Raw genomic sequence first — 14,386 nt, 5'->3', positions numbered from 1 at the left:
GACTTATCTACCTTAATGCTTTGCAAGACACCCAACACCACCTCCTTTTTGATAATGAGATGACTGAGACTGTCTGCACTCCCTTCCCTAGGCTCATCATCCACCAAGTCCTTCTCTTTGGTGAATACTGATGCAAAGTACTCATTTAGCACCTTGCCCATTTCCTCTGGCTCCACACATAGATTCCCATCTCTGTCCTTGAGTGGGCCAACCCTTTCCCTGGTTACCGTCTTGCTCTTTATATATGTGTAAAAAGCCTTGGGATTTTCCTTAATCCTGTTTGACAATGACTTTTCATGACCCCTTTTAAAAGAACAAAGATAATTACAGCACAGGAACAGGCCCTTCGGCCCTCCAAGCCTGCGCCGATCCAGTTCCCCTCTCTAAACATGTCGCCTATTTTCTAAGGTTCTGTATCTCTTTTCTTCCTGCCCATTCATGTATCTGTCTAGATACCTCAATCAGGTCCCCCCTCAACCTCCGTCTTTCTAATGAAAATAATCCTAATCTACTCAACCTCTCTTCATAGCTAGCGCCCTCCATACCAGGCAACATCCTGGTGAACCTCCTCTGCACCCTCTCCAAAGCATCCACATCCTTTTGGTAATGTGGCGACCAGAACTGCACGCAGTATTCCAAATGTGGCCGAACCAAAGTCCTATACAACTGTAACATGACCTGCCAACTCTTGTACTCAATACCCCGTCCGATGAAGGAAAGCATGCCGTATGCCTTCTTGACCACTCTATTGACCTGCATTGCCACCTTCAGGGAACAGTGGACCTGAACACCCAAATCTCTCTGGACATCAATTTTCCCCAGGACTTTTCCATTTACTGTATAGTTCACTCTTGAATTGGATCTTCCAAAATGCATCACCTCACATTTGCCCTGATTGAACTCCATCTGCCATTTCTCTGCCCAACTCTCCAATCTATCTATATTCTGCTGTATTCTCTGACAGTCCCCTTCACTATCTGCTACTCCACCAATCTTAGTGTCGTCTGCAAACTTGCTAATCAGTCCACCTATACTTTCCTCCAAATCATTAATGTATATCACAAACAACAGTGGTCCCAGCACGGATCCCTGTGGAACACCACTGGTCACACGTCTCCATTTTGAGAAACTCCCTTCTACTGCTACTCTCTGTCTCCTGTTGCCCAGCCAGTTCTTTATCCATCTAGCTAGTACACCTTGGACCCCATGCGCCTTCACTTTCTCCATCAGCCTGCCATGGGGAACCTTATCAAACGTCTTACTGAAGTCCATATATATGACATCTACAGCCCTTCCCTCATCAATCAACTTTGTCACTTCCTCAAAGAATTCTATTAAGTCGGTAAGACATGACCTTCCCTGCACAAAACCATGTTGCCTATCACTGATAAGCCCATTTTCTTTCAAATGGGAATAGATCCTATCCCTCAGTATCTTCTCCAGCAGCTTCCCTACCACTGACGTCAGGCTCACCGGTCTATAATTACCTGGATTATCCCTGCTACCCTTCTTAAACAAGGGGACAACATTAGCAATTCTCCAGTCCTCCGGGACCTCACCCGTGTTTCAGGATGCTGCAAAGATATCTGTTAAGGCCCCAGCTATTTCCTCTCTTGCTTCCCTCAGTAACCTGGGATAGATCCCATCCGGACCTGGGGACTTGTCCACCTTAATGCCCTTTAGAATACCCAACACTTCCTCCCTCCTTATGCCGACTTGACCTAGTGTAATCAAACATCTGTTCCTAACCTCAACATCCGTCATGTCCCTCTCCTCGGTGAATACCGATGCAAAGTACTCGTTTAGAATCTCACCCATTTTCTCTGAGTCCAAGCATAACATTCCTCCTTTGTCCTTCAGTGGGCCAATCCTTTCTCTAGTTACCCTCTTTCTCCTTATATATGAATAAAAGGCTTTGGGATTTTCTTTAACCCTGTTTGCTAAAGATATTTCATTACCCCTTTTAGCCCTCTTAATTCCTCGTTTCAGATTGGTCCCACATTCCCGATATTCTTTCAAAGCTTCGTCTTTCATCAGCCGCCTAGACCTTATGTATGCTTCCTTTTTCCTCTTAGCTAGTCTCACAATTTCACCTATCATCCATGGTTCCCTAATCTTGCCATTTCTATCCTTCATTTTCACAGGAACATGTCTCTCCTGCACGCTAATCAACCTCTCTTTAAAAGCCTCCCACATATCACATGTGGATTTACCTTCAAACAGCTGCTCCCAATCTACATTCCCCAGCTCCTGCCGAATTTTGGTATAGTTGGCCTTCCCCCAATTTAGCACTCTTCCTTTAGGACCACTCTCGTCTTTGTCCATGAGTCTTTTAAAGCTTACGGAATTGTGATCACTATTCCCAAAGTAGTCCCCTACTGAAACTTCAACCACCTGGCCGGGCTCATTCCCCAACACCAGGTCCAGTATGGCCCCTTCCCAAGTTGGACTATTTACATACTGCTCTAGAAAACCCTCCTGGATGCTCCTTACAAATTCTGCTCCATCTAGACCTCTAACACTAAGTGAATCCCAGTCAATGTTGGGAAAATTAAAATCTCCTATCACCACCACCCTGTTGCTCCTACATCTTTCCATAATCTGTTTACATATTTGTACCTCTATCTCACGCTCGCTGTTGGGAGACCTGTAGTACAGCCCCAACATTGTTACCGCACCCTTCCTATTTCTGAGTTCTGTCCATATTGCCTCACTGCTCGAGTCCTCCATAGTGCCCTCCTTCAGCACAGCTGTGATATCCTCTTTGACCAGTAATGCAATTCCTCCACCCCTTTTACCTCCCTCTCTATCCCGCCTGAAGCATCGATATCCTGGGATATTTAGTTGCCAATCATGCCCTTCCCTCAACCAAGTCTCAGTAATAGCAATAACATCATACTCCCAGGTACTAATCCAAGCCCTAAGTTCATCTGCCTTACCTACTACACTTCTTGCATTAAAACAAATGCACCTCAGACCACCAGTCCCTTTATATTCATCATCTGCTCCCTGCCTGCTCTTCCCCTTAGTCACACTGACTTCATTATCTAGTTCCTTACAGGCTTTTGTTACTACCTCCTTACTGTCAACTGACCTCAATTGGTTCCCATCCCCCTGCCACATTAGCCCTCCTAACTCCTTGCTTAAGTTCCTTCCTACTGTCTTTATATTCCTCAAGTGCTTCGTCTGTTCCTAGCCTTCCAGCCCTTACAAATGCTTCCTTTTTCTTTGTCATAGAGTTATACAGCACAGAAACAGGCCCTTCGGCCCATCGTATCTGTGCCGGCCATACAGCACCCAACTATTCTAATCCCATATTCCTGCACTTGGCCCGTAGCCTTGTATGCTGTGGTGTTTCAAATGCTCATCTAAATATTTCTTAAATGTTGAGGGTTCCTGCCTCCACCACCTCTTCAGGCAGTGTGTTCCAGATTCCAACCACCCTCTGGGTGATAAAAATGCTTCCTCAAATCCCCCTAAACCTCCTGCCCCTTACCCTAAATCTATGCCCCCTGGTTCTTGACCACTCGCTAAAGGAAAAAGTTTCTTCTTATCTATCTTATCAATGCCCCTCATAATTTGTACAGCTCAATCATGTCCCCCCTCAGCCTTCTCTGCTCCAAGGAAAACAACCCTAGCCTTTTCAGTCTCTCTTCATCGCTGAAATGCTCCAGCCCAGGCAACATCCTGGTGAATCTCCTCTGCACCATCTCCAGTGCAATCACATCCTTCCTGTAGTGTGGTGACCAGAACTGTACACAGTGCTCCAGCTGTGGCCTAACTAGCGTTTTATATAGCTCCATCATAACCTCCATTCTCTTATATTCTATGCCTCGGCTAATAAAGGCAAGTATTCCATTTGCCTTCCGAACCATCTTTTCCACCTGTGCTGCTGCCTCCAGTGATCTATGGACAAGTCCACCAAGGTCCTTCTGACTTTCTATACTTCCTAGGGTCCTACCATCCATTGTATATTCCCTTGCCTTGTTAGTCCTCCCAAAATGCATTACCTCATACCTTCTATATGCACGTCTAAATCATTAATGTACACTACAAACAGCAAGGGTCCCAGCACCGAACCCTGTGGTACACCACTGGTCACAGGCTTCCAATCTCAAAAACAGCCCTCGACCATTACCCTCTGCTTCCTGCCACTAAGCCAATTTTGGATCCAGTTTGCCAAATTGCCCTGGATCCCATGGGCTGTTGCCGCCTTAAGGTCCCGCATGGGAGATTGGTTATCAAAAGCCTTACTGAAATCCATGTATACTACATCAACTTCTTTACCCTCATCGACACATCTAGGTACCTCCTCGAAAAATTCAATCAAGTTAGTTAGACACGATCTCCCTTTGACAAAGCCATGCTGACTATCCGTGATTAATCCCTGCCTCTCCAAGTGTAGATTAATCCTGTCCCTCAGAATTTTTTCCAATATTTTCCCAACCACTGATGTTAGACTCATTGGCCTGTAATTACCTGATTTATCCCTACTTCCCTTCTTGAATAATGGTACCACATTCGCTGTCTTCCAGTCCTCTGGTACCCCTCCTGTGGCCAGAGAGGATTTGAAAATTTGTGTCAAAACCCCTGCTATCTCCTCCCTTGTCTCACGTAACAGCCTGGGATACATCTCATCTGGGCCTGAGGATTTATCCACTTTTAAGCCCGCTGAAACAGCTAATATTTCCTCCCTTTCAATGTTAATATGTTCATGTATATCGCAATCCCCCTCCCTGATCTCCACACCTACATTGTCCTTCTCCATAGTGAACACCGATGAAAAGTATTCACTTAAAACCTCACCTATGTCCTCCGGCTCCACACAAAGATTGCCACAGTGGTCCCTAATGGGCCCTACTCTTACCCTGGTTATCCTCTTACCCGTAATATACTTCTAAAATGCCTTGGGATTTTCCTTTATCTTGCCCGCCAGTGTTTTTTGATGTCCCCTCTTCGCTCTCCTAATTACTTTTTTTAAGTGCCACCCTACACTTTCTATACTGCTGTAGTGCCTCCACTGTTTTCAGCGCTTGGGATATGCCATAAGCCTCCTTTTTTTTTTTCCTGATCCAATCCTCTATGTCCCTTGACATCCAGGGCTCCCTGGACTTGTTGGTCCTACCCTTCACCTTAACAGGTACATGTTGGTTCTGAACTCTCTCAACTTCCTCTTTGACTCCAACTGATCTGATGGCGACTTTCCTACAAGTAGCTGCTCCCAGTCAACTTTGGCCAGATTCTGTTTTATCATATTGAAATCGGTCTTCCCCCAATTCAGTACCTTTATTTCTGGTCCATCTTTGTCCTTTTCCATAACTACCTTAAATCTCACAGTTATGGTCACTATCCCCGAAATGCTCCCCCACTGACACTTCTACCACTTGACTGGCCTCATTCCCTAGGATTAAGTCCAGTACTGCCCCTTCTCTTGTAGGACTTTCTACATACTGACTCAAAAAGCTCTCCTGTATGCATTTTAAGAATTCCGCCCCTTTTAAGCCTTTTGCACTAAGACTATCCCAGTTAATATTGGGGAAGTTGAAATCCCCTACTATTATTATCCTCTTTTTACACCTCTGAGATTTGCCTACATATCTGTTCCCCTATCTCTTCCTGACCGTTTGGAGGCCTGTAGTACACGCCCATCCAAGTGATTGCCCCCTTTTTGTTTTTAAGTTCTACCCAAATGGCCTCATTTGGTTTCTTCATTGCCTCTTGCTCATGAAAATATTCTGTATCCCAGGGATAAATTTTGCAATGAATGAATCTCTGAACTAATTGCTTATTTCAGTATTTTGGTCTTTTTATTAAGTTATTATGGAAGTTCAAGTTATGCATCAATCCAACTAAGTGCTATCTGTGATAATCTAACACAGCAAAGTTGGGATTTAACATAGAGAACTCTTAACACATCATTCTTGAGCAACTTAGTTGAAAACAAACATTGCTGGCCTGTTTGGTAAAGGCAAACTAGAAGAAGAAAATTCTACTTACTTTCTCGATCAAAGATTTTCTTTTTTTTTTAAAAACATGGCAGCATTGTTTCTATTGGAAATGCCATGTACATGTTAGTGACTCTGGTTGTGGTTTCTGCAATTTAGGACTTCTGAAGAAGGGGAAGGATCAAAACACTGAACGCAACTTCTTCCTACGGATGAAATGTACTTTAACAAGTCGGGGCCGCACTGTCAATATCAAGTCTGCAACATGGAAGGCAAGAAGTTTGTTAATCCTATGCTTTCAGTAATCTGAGCAGTTTTAAAAAATATTATTTTTGTTGAATGAGCATGTTTGAATGAGCATAGTTGAGACATTGATTTCTTTGAGGAAGTGACACTTCTTGTAGATGGTGGTATGTGCTAAGGCATGGTTGACCCTGGAAGACCAAAAGACGTTTTGACAAAGCTCTAGGTAAAAAGCTAATAAGTAAACTCGGCTGTGGCGATTAAGGGTAAATCCTAAGATCAGATAAGAAACTGGTTGAAGAGAAAAAGCTGTGAAATTGGAAGAGGCAGTTCAGAAATTTTGATTGGGATAAGATATGTAAGTGGGCAGGATAATTGCAAAATAAATTTAATGCAGGCAAATTGAGTGTTACACAGAGAAGAAAAATACCGACATTTACATATGGGAATGGTGTTGCAATATCTTCAGGATGAATCTGAAGGAGGCCTAGAAATCTTCGTCGACTAGATGCTAAACATCTCCATCCAATGCAGAGCAGCAATCAACAAAGCCAATTGGATATTGAACTATATATCTAAAACAGTAGAATATAGATCAGAGGAAGTAATGAGAAAACGTTATGACACTATAATCAAACTGCGTCTGAGTACTGAGACCAGTTCTAGTTGCTAAGCATGGCATCTAAGTATTGGAGGCAATGTTGAGCAGCCCACGATTCAATCTCCGGTATCGGAGGTATGAGTTAGGAGAATAGACTCCTTGAAAGTTGGGCTTTGGAGCCTGGAAAGGTGGTGTCTGAGATATGATTTCTGGAATTGGTTCCCTAACTCCTTCAGCCTCTCCTCCTTTAAAATCCAGTTCTTGACCAAATTTTTGGTCATTCCCTCCTAATGTCTGTGACCATTTTCAATACTTTTGAAGCAGCTTGAAATATTTTTCCATGTTAAGGGTACTATATAAATGCTTGTTCTCCTCCAGATTCTTCCATCATACCAAGTCGTACATGTGAAAATAATTAATTAAAGATGTTATTAATTTGGCCTGGGAGGACCATGTAATAGGGAATAGATTTGTAATGCTATAAAGATCAGCCATGATCTAACTGAATGGTAAACAGGTATGAGAGGCTGGGTGGTCTGTTCCTGTTCCTATCAAAAAAGTTAATTGAAATCCGTTTAAAGTTAATTTACAGACATTAATGTCACATAATTTAAAGAAATTTCAATACAAATGAATTAAATTGAATTTACGTACAAAACATTACTGTAAACCAGCACTACTCCATAAAACTAACATCTCTTGCCTGTGGCTAGTTAAGTCTCCATTGTAGATCCAGCTCATGTTCTGGATTAAAAATTAAAACCATAGATCACTTTTTTTAAACAATTGTAATTATATAGACTAGCATGGTACTGCTGATTAATATAGATTCAAATGGCCCAGATTTAATCCCTAACCTGAACTGGGCTATGTGGTTTCAGCTGGGAAGGCAGTAGGACCCTTCCATTATTCTCTAAAGCAAAAGCAAAATACTGCAGATGCTGGAAATCTGAGATAAAAACAGAAAGTGCTGGAAATACTCAGCAGGTACGGCAGCATCTGTGGAGAGAGAAGTAGTCTGCTTCCCTTCCATTATTCTCATTGTCTTTGGAATTGGTGAGTGACAACAGGCCAAGATTGCCAGATCTGAATACTATTTAGTGGCTCTTATTGGAAAATGCCCAAGTGAGGATAAGTTAGGAATTGATCTGCAGTTAAAATGTAATGTTTTTAGTGTTTAATTTTTGTAATATTTTAAAAGCCAGTTCTTGATTTTTCTGTATAAGATGGGAAAGTACAGAAAGTATTGTCTCTGGATTTTCCTTCCATTGAAGCAACAAAAACAATTACTTCTTGATGAGCTGGTGGAGGAGATGCAATTCTAGGACAGAGATGTAGATGCATCTGAAGAGTTACTGCCTCCCTAAAATGACCTGAACATTGCAAACTGATCAGGACTGTTGTATGCCAACAGTAGTATTTAAAACAAGTATCTTAATTGTAATACTTCTGTGCCTGCAGATAACTGAAAAAAATTTCTTAACTTGAAAAAATTCTGATCAAAACTGAATTTAAATCAGCTTCATGAATACTGCTGAATTATTCTAAATAGATGAGGAGTTTAAAAGCTGGCAACTACCAAATGCTAACTTTGATCTTTTGTAGGTCCTTCATTGCACTGGACACATTCGAGTGTACAAATCTAGTAACGAGCAGACCCATTGTGGTTACAAGGAGCCACCCATGACCTGTCTGGTTTTGATCTGTGAACCTATTCCACATCCATCCAATATAGAGGTACCACTGGACAGCAAGACATTTCTGAGTCGTCATAGCCTGGACATGAAGTTCTCTTACTGTGATGAGAGGTGAGTTATGTAACATCAGAATAAGCTCTCCTACATTTATTAAGCTTTTTCATGAACTGTTGTTCAGTTCTGGCCTTAACCTGTTTGAACAGTTTAAACACGTGTCTCAAATTCCCTTCAGATAATAGATTTATTCTTGTAGATTGAAGTGAAAAAGGGGTAGCAAGAAAAATAATTTCTCAGTGAAAACGGTAATTACTTTGGAAGTCTAAAGGATGAATATCAAGTAAAGCAGTTTCGGTGGTGAGAAATTAAATTACAGTATAAAATCCCATTTCTCTAAAGATACAAGACCTGCTGCACTGGTTTATTGAATCTGGCATTTTGTGCCTGCAAACAGGTTGCTGTAAGCTCTTGGTGCATAATCAATGCTGTGATAAAAATGCAACATCTAGTTCATGTTTTAGTATTTTATTTCAGCATGTAGTATAACATTCATATCTTAAAAATAATTAGGCAGAACCAATTAAATGTCTCTAATTATTCCAATAACTGTCCAAAAAGATGAAATGTTAACTTCTACTTTAGTCCATTTTCTTAAGCTAGAAGCTACTGATGGGTTCCGCCTGTTATTAACGTGATCTAACTTGTATTATAGAGCTCATCTGCTTAATTACATTTAACAAAATAACTGGGGTATAGTAATGTAAACTGCAAAGTTTAAGATTTTAAAAAAATGTACACTTGTTGCATCAATTTCTCTTGACTGAATTAGTTATACATTGGATTAATTAGCTTAATGGATATTGCATATAGTTGTGCAATAAAATAGCAGTAAGGTCTTTTCATCGTAAATGAGTACTTAAAAAAAAAATAAAATGTTTTTTGAAGTGCTGTTCATAAATCTATAAATATCTTAAAAGCAAGTATCTAAAGAAAGATAGATTTGCATTTATGTAGCACCGTTCACAGCCTCAGGACATCCCAAAGTCCTTTACAGGTGATAAAGTACTTTTGAAGTGTAGTCACTATTGTAGGAAACACAGCAGCCAATCTGCGTACAGCAAGCTCCCACAAACAACAACGTGATAATGACCAGGTAATCTTTTTGTGATGTTGATTAAGAGATAAATATTGGCCAAGACACTAGAGATAGGGCGGCGCAGTGGTTAGCACCGCAGCCTCACAGCTCCAGCGACCTGGGTTCAATTCTGGGTACTGCCTGTGTGGAGTTTGCGAGTTCTCTGTGTCTGCGTGGGTTTTCGTCGGGTACTCGGGTTTCCTCCCACCACCAAAAGACTTGCAGGTTGATGGGTAAATTGGCCATTATAAATTGCCCCTAGTATATAGGTAGGTGGTCGGGGAATATAGGAACAGGTGGGGATGTGGTATGAGTATGGGATTAGTATAAATGGGTGGTTGATGGCCGGCACAGACTCGGTGGGCCGAAGGGCCTGTTTCAGTTCTGTATCTCTAAATAAAAAATAAAAAAATAAATAATTCCCATGCTGTTTGAAACAGTGCCATGGGATCTTTCATCTCGGGCCTTAGTTTAGCATTGCATCCAAAAGATGGCACAGCAGACAGAGCAGCACTCCCCCAGCACTGCACTGTTGGCCTAGATTTTTGTTCTCAAGTCTCCGGAATGGAACTTGAACCCACAACCTTCTGACTCGGGCAAGAGTGCTGTCAACTGAACCATGGCTGACACACACAAATAGGGCAGTGATATTGAAAATGGAATAAGCTTGGTATAAAAAGAAAATTCTGCACATTTAAGTTTGCATTTTATTATATCAAGAACATTTACTAAATTGTAAGATAAATCAATGCATATTTTATTAGGAATGGAGTTAGATTAAAATCAGTAACACTGTGTTCCTGGGCATGTTTTTCATTCTCAATGTGGGCATCATTAGCAAGGCTGGAACTTAATTCTCCATCCATAGTTGCCCTGAGTAGTAGTAGTAAATCCCTTTTGTAATTCACTGGCAAAATTGTGATCAGGTGAAAAAAACTGGCTTAACATAACGCTACTTATAGTGATGGCTTATTTTTTTTTTAAATGAAGATTTGAAAAAGGATGCAAAAGACCATCCGGTCTATCAAGACTGTCCATTCAGACCTGGTGCAGCCTTACAAACCATCAGCCCCATAGTAAGATGGTCTCTTGGGTAGAGGAACAAAACCAGGACAATTTAGGAAAAATTCTGGAAATTCCTCACTGACCTGCTAAGGCAATCAAGCAAGCTCCGGTAGATCATGATAACTCATGAAAATCACTAATCCCAGCTACCTCAAACCTACCTTTTATAATTTTCAATGCCCTCCTCATTCATCCCTTCAAATTTTGTTGTTTTTAAATGTAAATTCCCCAAGTAATTATAGATTTTTGTGCCAACTAAAATGTTTATGGTCCCTCAAAAGACTGTCTTGAAGATCATCTAACAAATAAAGTTCTGGTCATATATCTAGTCTAATGCTGGATTGAAAGAGATGTTGCACTTAATTTTGCAGCATGATAGTTCTACAGTGCATCCTCACACAAGTTTTTTTTTCACACTTGCATTTTCTTATAATTTGCTATGCAGAATAACCGAGTTAATGGGTTACCAGCCAGAAGAATTGTTAGGCCGCTCGGTCTATGAATATTATCATGCCGTGGATTCAGACCATCTGACCAAAGCCCATCATGACTGTAAGTTATACTTTTTCAAATCGCTTGCTTGCCACTTTTCTCTCCTCTCCTAGATCCTTGTTGGCATATGGTTCCAAAGGTATCGAGCATTTTCCCAGTGTCTTGCTCAAATACCATTGAGCTGCGATTGTGGTAACCTGTGCTCATCCAAGCTGAGTAAGATGCTGGCCACTTAAACTTCCAACAGTATTCGATGGACAGCATTCAAGTACAGGTTCCTGCTTTGTTCATGAGCACTGCACCGTATAGCCATGTTACTTGTGTGCAGTCTATATTGAGAAATGTTGGTCATAGCTGAAAAGACTTCCTGTGCTGCAATATGACAATTAACAGTTGCCTTTTATTTTGCTTGCTTTAGTGTTTACTAAAGGCCAGGCCACCACAGGCCAGTACAGGATGCTGGGCAAAGAAGGCGGCTATGTTTGGGTAGAGACTCAGGCCACAGTGATCTACAACAGCAAAAACTCCCAACCCCAGTGCATTGTCTGTGTGAACTACGTTTTGAGGTATGGATCTGTATGGTTGTATTGCATTGTATGGTTATGAAGATTATTATAGAACACTTATTTTTTGTAGTGTGCAAAGCAGCTTTTAGTTTCTGCCATTTTCATTTTAATCAACTTAGTTGGTGAAAGGTAGAATGTATGTGTCCTTTACTTCATTAATACAATACAGTTCTCTTTATGGAAACAGTAGCATGTTCCATTATCCAATATTCAAGCATACATTCCCCATTAACAGGTAATTAATAGCAGGGGAGAGAGAAGGGAATAGACTATTGTGACCCTCTTGGATACTGAGCAGTACTTTGATACCATGAACAAATCTGGCCTAATTTAATATATTCACCTGAAATACATGATGGAATCTTGAAAGCAGCAGGAAATGAGATTTTAGAAATGCGGATGGTGTTTATTTTTTTTTTTGCCTTTCTAAATCCTAAGGCTTTGTGGAACTATGCAAGTCTATGGTTTCAAAAAGTTGATCTGAACAGATGTGAAAAGTTACATATCTGGGGGAGTGGATGTTTGAGATGAATAAGGAGCCATTTAGTACTTATCCTATGAAGCTCATGGGTAATCTGTTAATTTTTTTCCCAGTGGTCTAGTTGAGAAAGAAGTGGTTCTTTCATTGGATCAGACTGAGTGTGTACCTGTATCTGCTGAGAAGCCTGAGGAACCTAGTAAGAGCCCTGTTTCATCCACAGATGAAGAGACCAGCAATCTTTTTGACAAACTGAAGGAGGAACCAGAGGGTTTGACTCAACTTGCACCAGCTGCAGGCGATACAGTTGTCTCACTGGATTTCAGCCCCTCAGGTTAGAAACTGTGCGTCATTAATTTTTTTTGTGTCTTATGACTTCTGCAGGGGACTGAGAGGGTTGTGCAACAGGCATGGACTTAGGAACTGGAAACAGTTGAAACTTGAAGAAATTTAACACCCAGGAACAATGTTTCTTCCCATCTATCTCTGCTGGCCCAAGAAAAGAAAGGGAACAAGCATGACAACTTGCACTTGTAGATCACCTTTGAAAATAGCAAAACATCCTGAGGGTACATCATGAGTGGGTTCAGAAACTGAGCGGTAATGGGACAAGGCATTGGGAAGAATGATTTGAAGAAGTTGGTTTTGAATAGGCTACTGAAGGAGAAAGATTTAAGAAGCTGCAGATGTTCAGGAAGAATATTCCAGAGTGCTGGGGTGTAATGGCTGAGTGCTGTTCTATTGATAGTCCAACAGAAATAGTGGGTGATGGGGTGGAGATTAGGATCTAACTGGCAGACTAGAGTTGAGCGAGCATTGGGAGGGCTGAAGGTGGTTCCAGAGGCACAGTGGAGAAAGGTCATTAAGAAATTTCAAAGTTAAGTTATTGTGGAACAGAAAGACGATGGGCGTCAGCAAGGACAGAGTATTAAGGCAAGTACGATATAGACAGCATCGTTATGGGCGAGTTGGAGTAAGAGTTTGTATAAGCGGATCTTTAAGCCAGTGACAGAATTGGAGACCTTGGGCCTGGAAATTATAAATGTGTAGATGAGAGTCTGAGCAGCATTAAAGGCAGTGGCAAACCCCAATACTGCTCACTGCTGAATTCAGCCTGAGTGAGCATTTGGGAAGCAGGATGGAATGTAGCCAAGATGAAGTTTTGTGTAAAAGCCAAACAAGATTGACATTATTGAACTGAAGGAAGTTCTGGCTTATTCATGACTTGATGTCCAGCAGGCAGCCTCAAGGCATGACAGTTGTCATGTTCACAGTGGTGAACGGAAGAGGAAAGCTGGGTATCTTTGGAATATGTATGGAAGTTGGCCTGATAGGAGAGGCTTAAGGATGTAACATTTGAGCATACAGACACTGAGAGATAAATCATTGTATGAGAGATGCTGGCAAATAAATAAAACTGTTAATGGTAGCAAATAATGAGTGGGATCCTGGTCTGTCTTTAAATGTCTGAGAAATGTCAGTGAGTAAATGCCTGGCCTATAGTCTTATTTTTGATACTTAGTCTTTGCTGAGTTAACTAACATCAATGGATTCCCAAGGTGTAAGGAGGGAAAAATTCAACTTTACTGCTGATTGCTATTCAGTAAGCATTGCTGGAAATGCATTCTTGTAAATTTCTGAGAATAGGATTGGCTGCCATGGCAAAATATCCTGTTACTATTTGCTGTCCAGGCTCACATGCAGAACCCTGTGCAGTGACTGGGGACTGGAGGGGAAGCTTTTAGTCTAGTTTTTATTTGCATTTTTATACTTTATTTTTCTAACTTGTACTTTTTGTTCTCTCATGTTGTATTTATCCTATCCAGCTTATATTTTGCTTTTTCTTCTTCACATCCTTAACAGGGAAGCCACTTAGGATAGAGATAAGGAGAAATTTCTTTACTCAGAGGGTTGTGAATATTTGGAATTCTCTACTCCAGAGGGTTGTGGAAGCTCAGTCATTCAGTATATTTAAAGTAGAGATTGACAGGTTTCTAAATACCAATGACAAAGGGTTATGGGGATAGTGTGGGGGAAAAGGCATTGAAGTGGATGATCAGCCATGATCGTATTGAATGGTGGAGGAGGTTTGATGGGCTGAATGGCCTACTCCTGCTCCTATCCTTCTGTAAATATGCTTAATTCTCCCAGAACCTGCTCCTCTCCT

General features: G+C 41.2%; 1 protein-coding gene across 2 annotated transcripts in view; it reads left to right on the top strand.

Annotated features, from left to right (window-relative positions):
- The window catches only part of hif1aa (hypoxia inducible factor 1 subunit alpha a), an 84,840-nt gene that overhangs the window by 59,210 nt on the left and 11,244 nt on the right, over positions 1-14,386 (top strand). For both annotated transcript variants that reach the window (XM_068038780.1, XM_068038781.1), the window contains exons 5-9: positions 6,105-6,217; positions 8,395-8,597; positions 11,129-11,235; positions 11,594-11,741; positions 12,336-12,553. In XM_068038780.1, coding sequence (XP_067894881.1) covers positions 6,105-6,217; positions 8,395-8,597; positions 11,129-11,235; positions 11,594-11,741; positions 12,336-12,553 — 789 coding nt within the window. The remainder of the gene's footprint in view (positions 1-6,104; positions 6,218-8,394; positions 8,598-11,128; positions 11,236-11,593; positions 11,742-12,335; positions 12,554-14,386) is intronic.

This window comes from Heterodontus francisci, chromosome 9 (genome assembly GCF_036365525.1).
Source record: "Heterodontus francisci isolate sHetFra1 chromosome 9, sHetFra1.hap1, whole genome shotgun sequence".
Classification (NCBI taxonomy): Eukaryota; Metazoa; Chordata; class Chondrichthyes; order Heterodontiformes; family Heterodontidae; genus Heterodontus; species Heterodontus francisci.
This window is presented reverse-complemented; position numbering and strand designations above follow the sequence as displayed.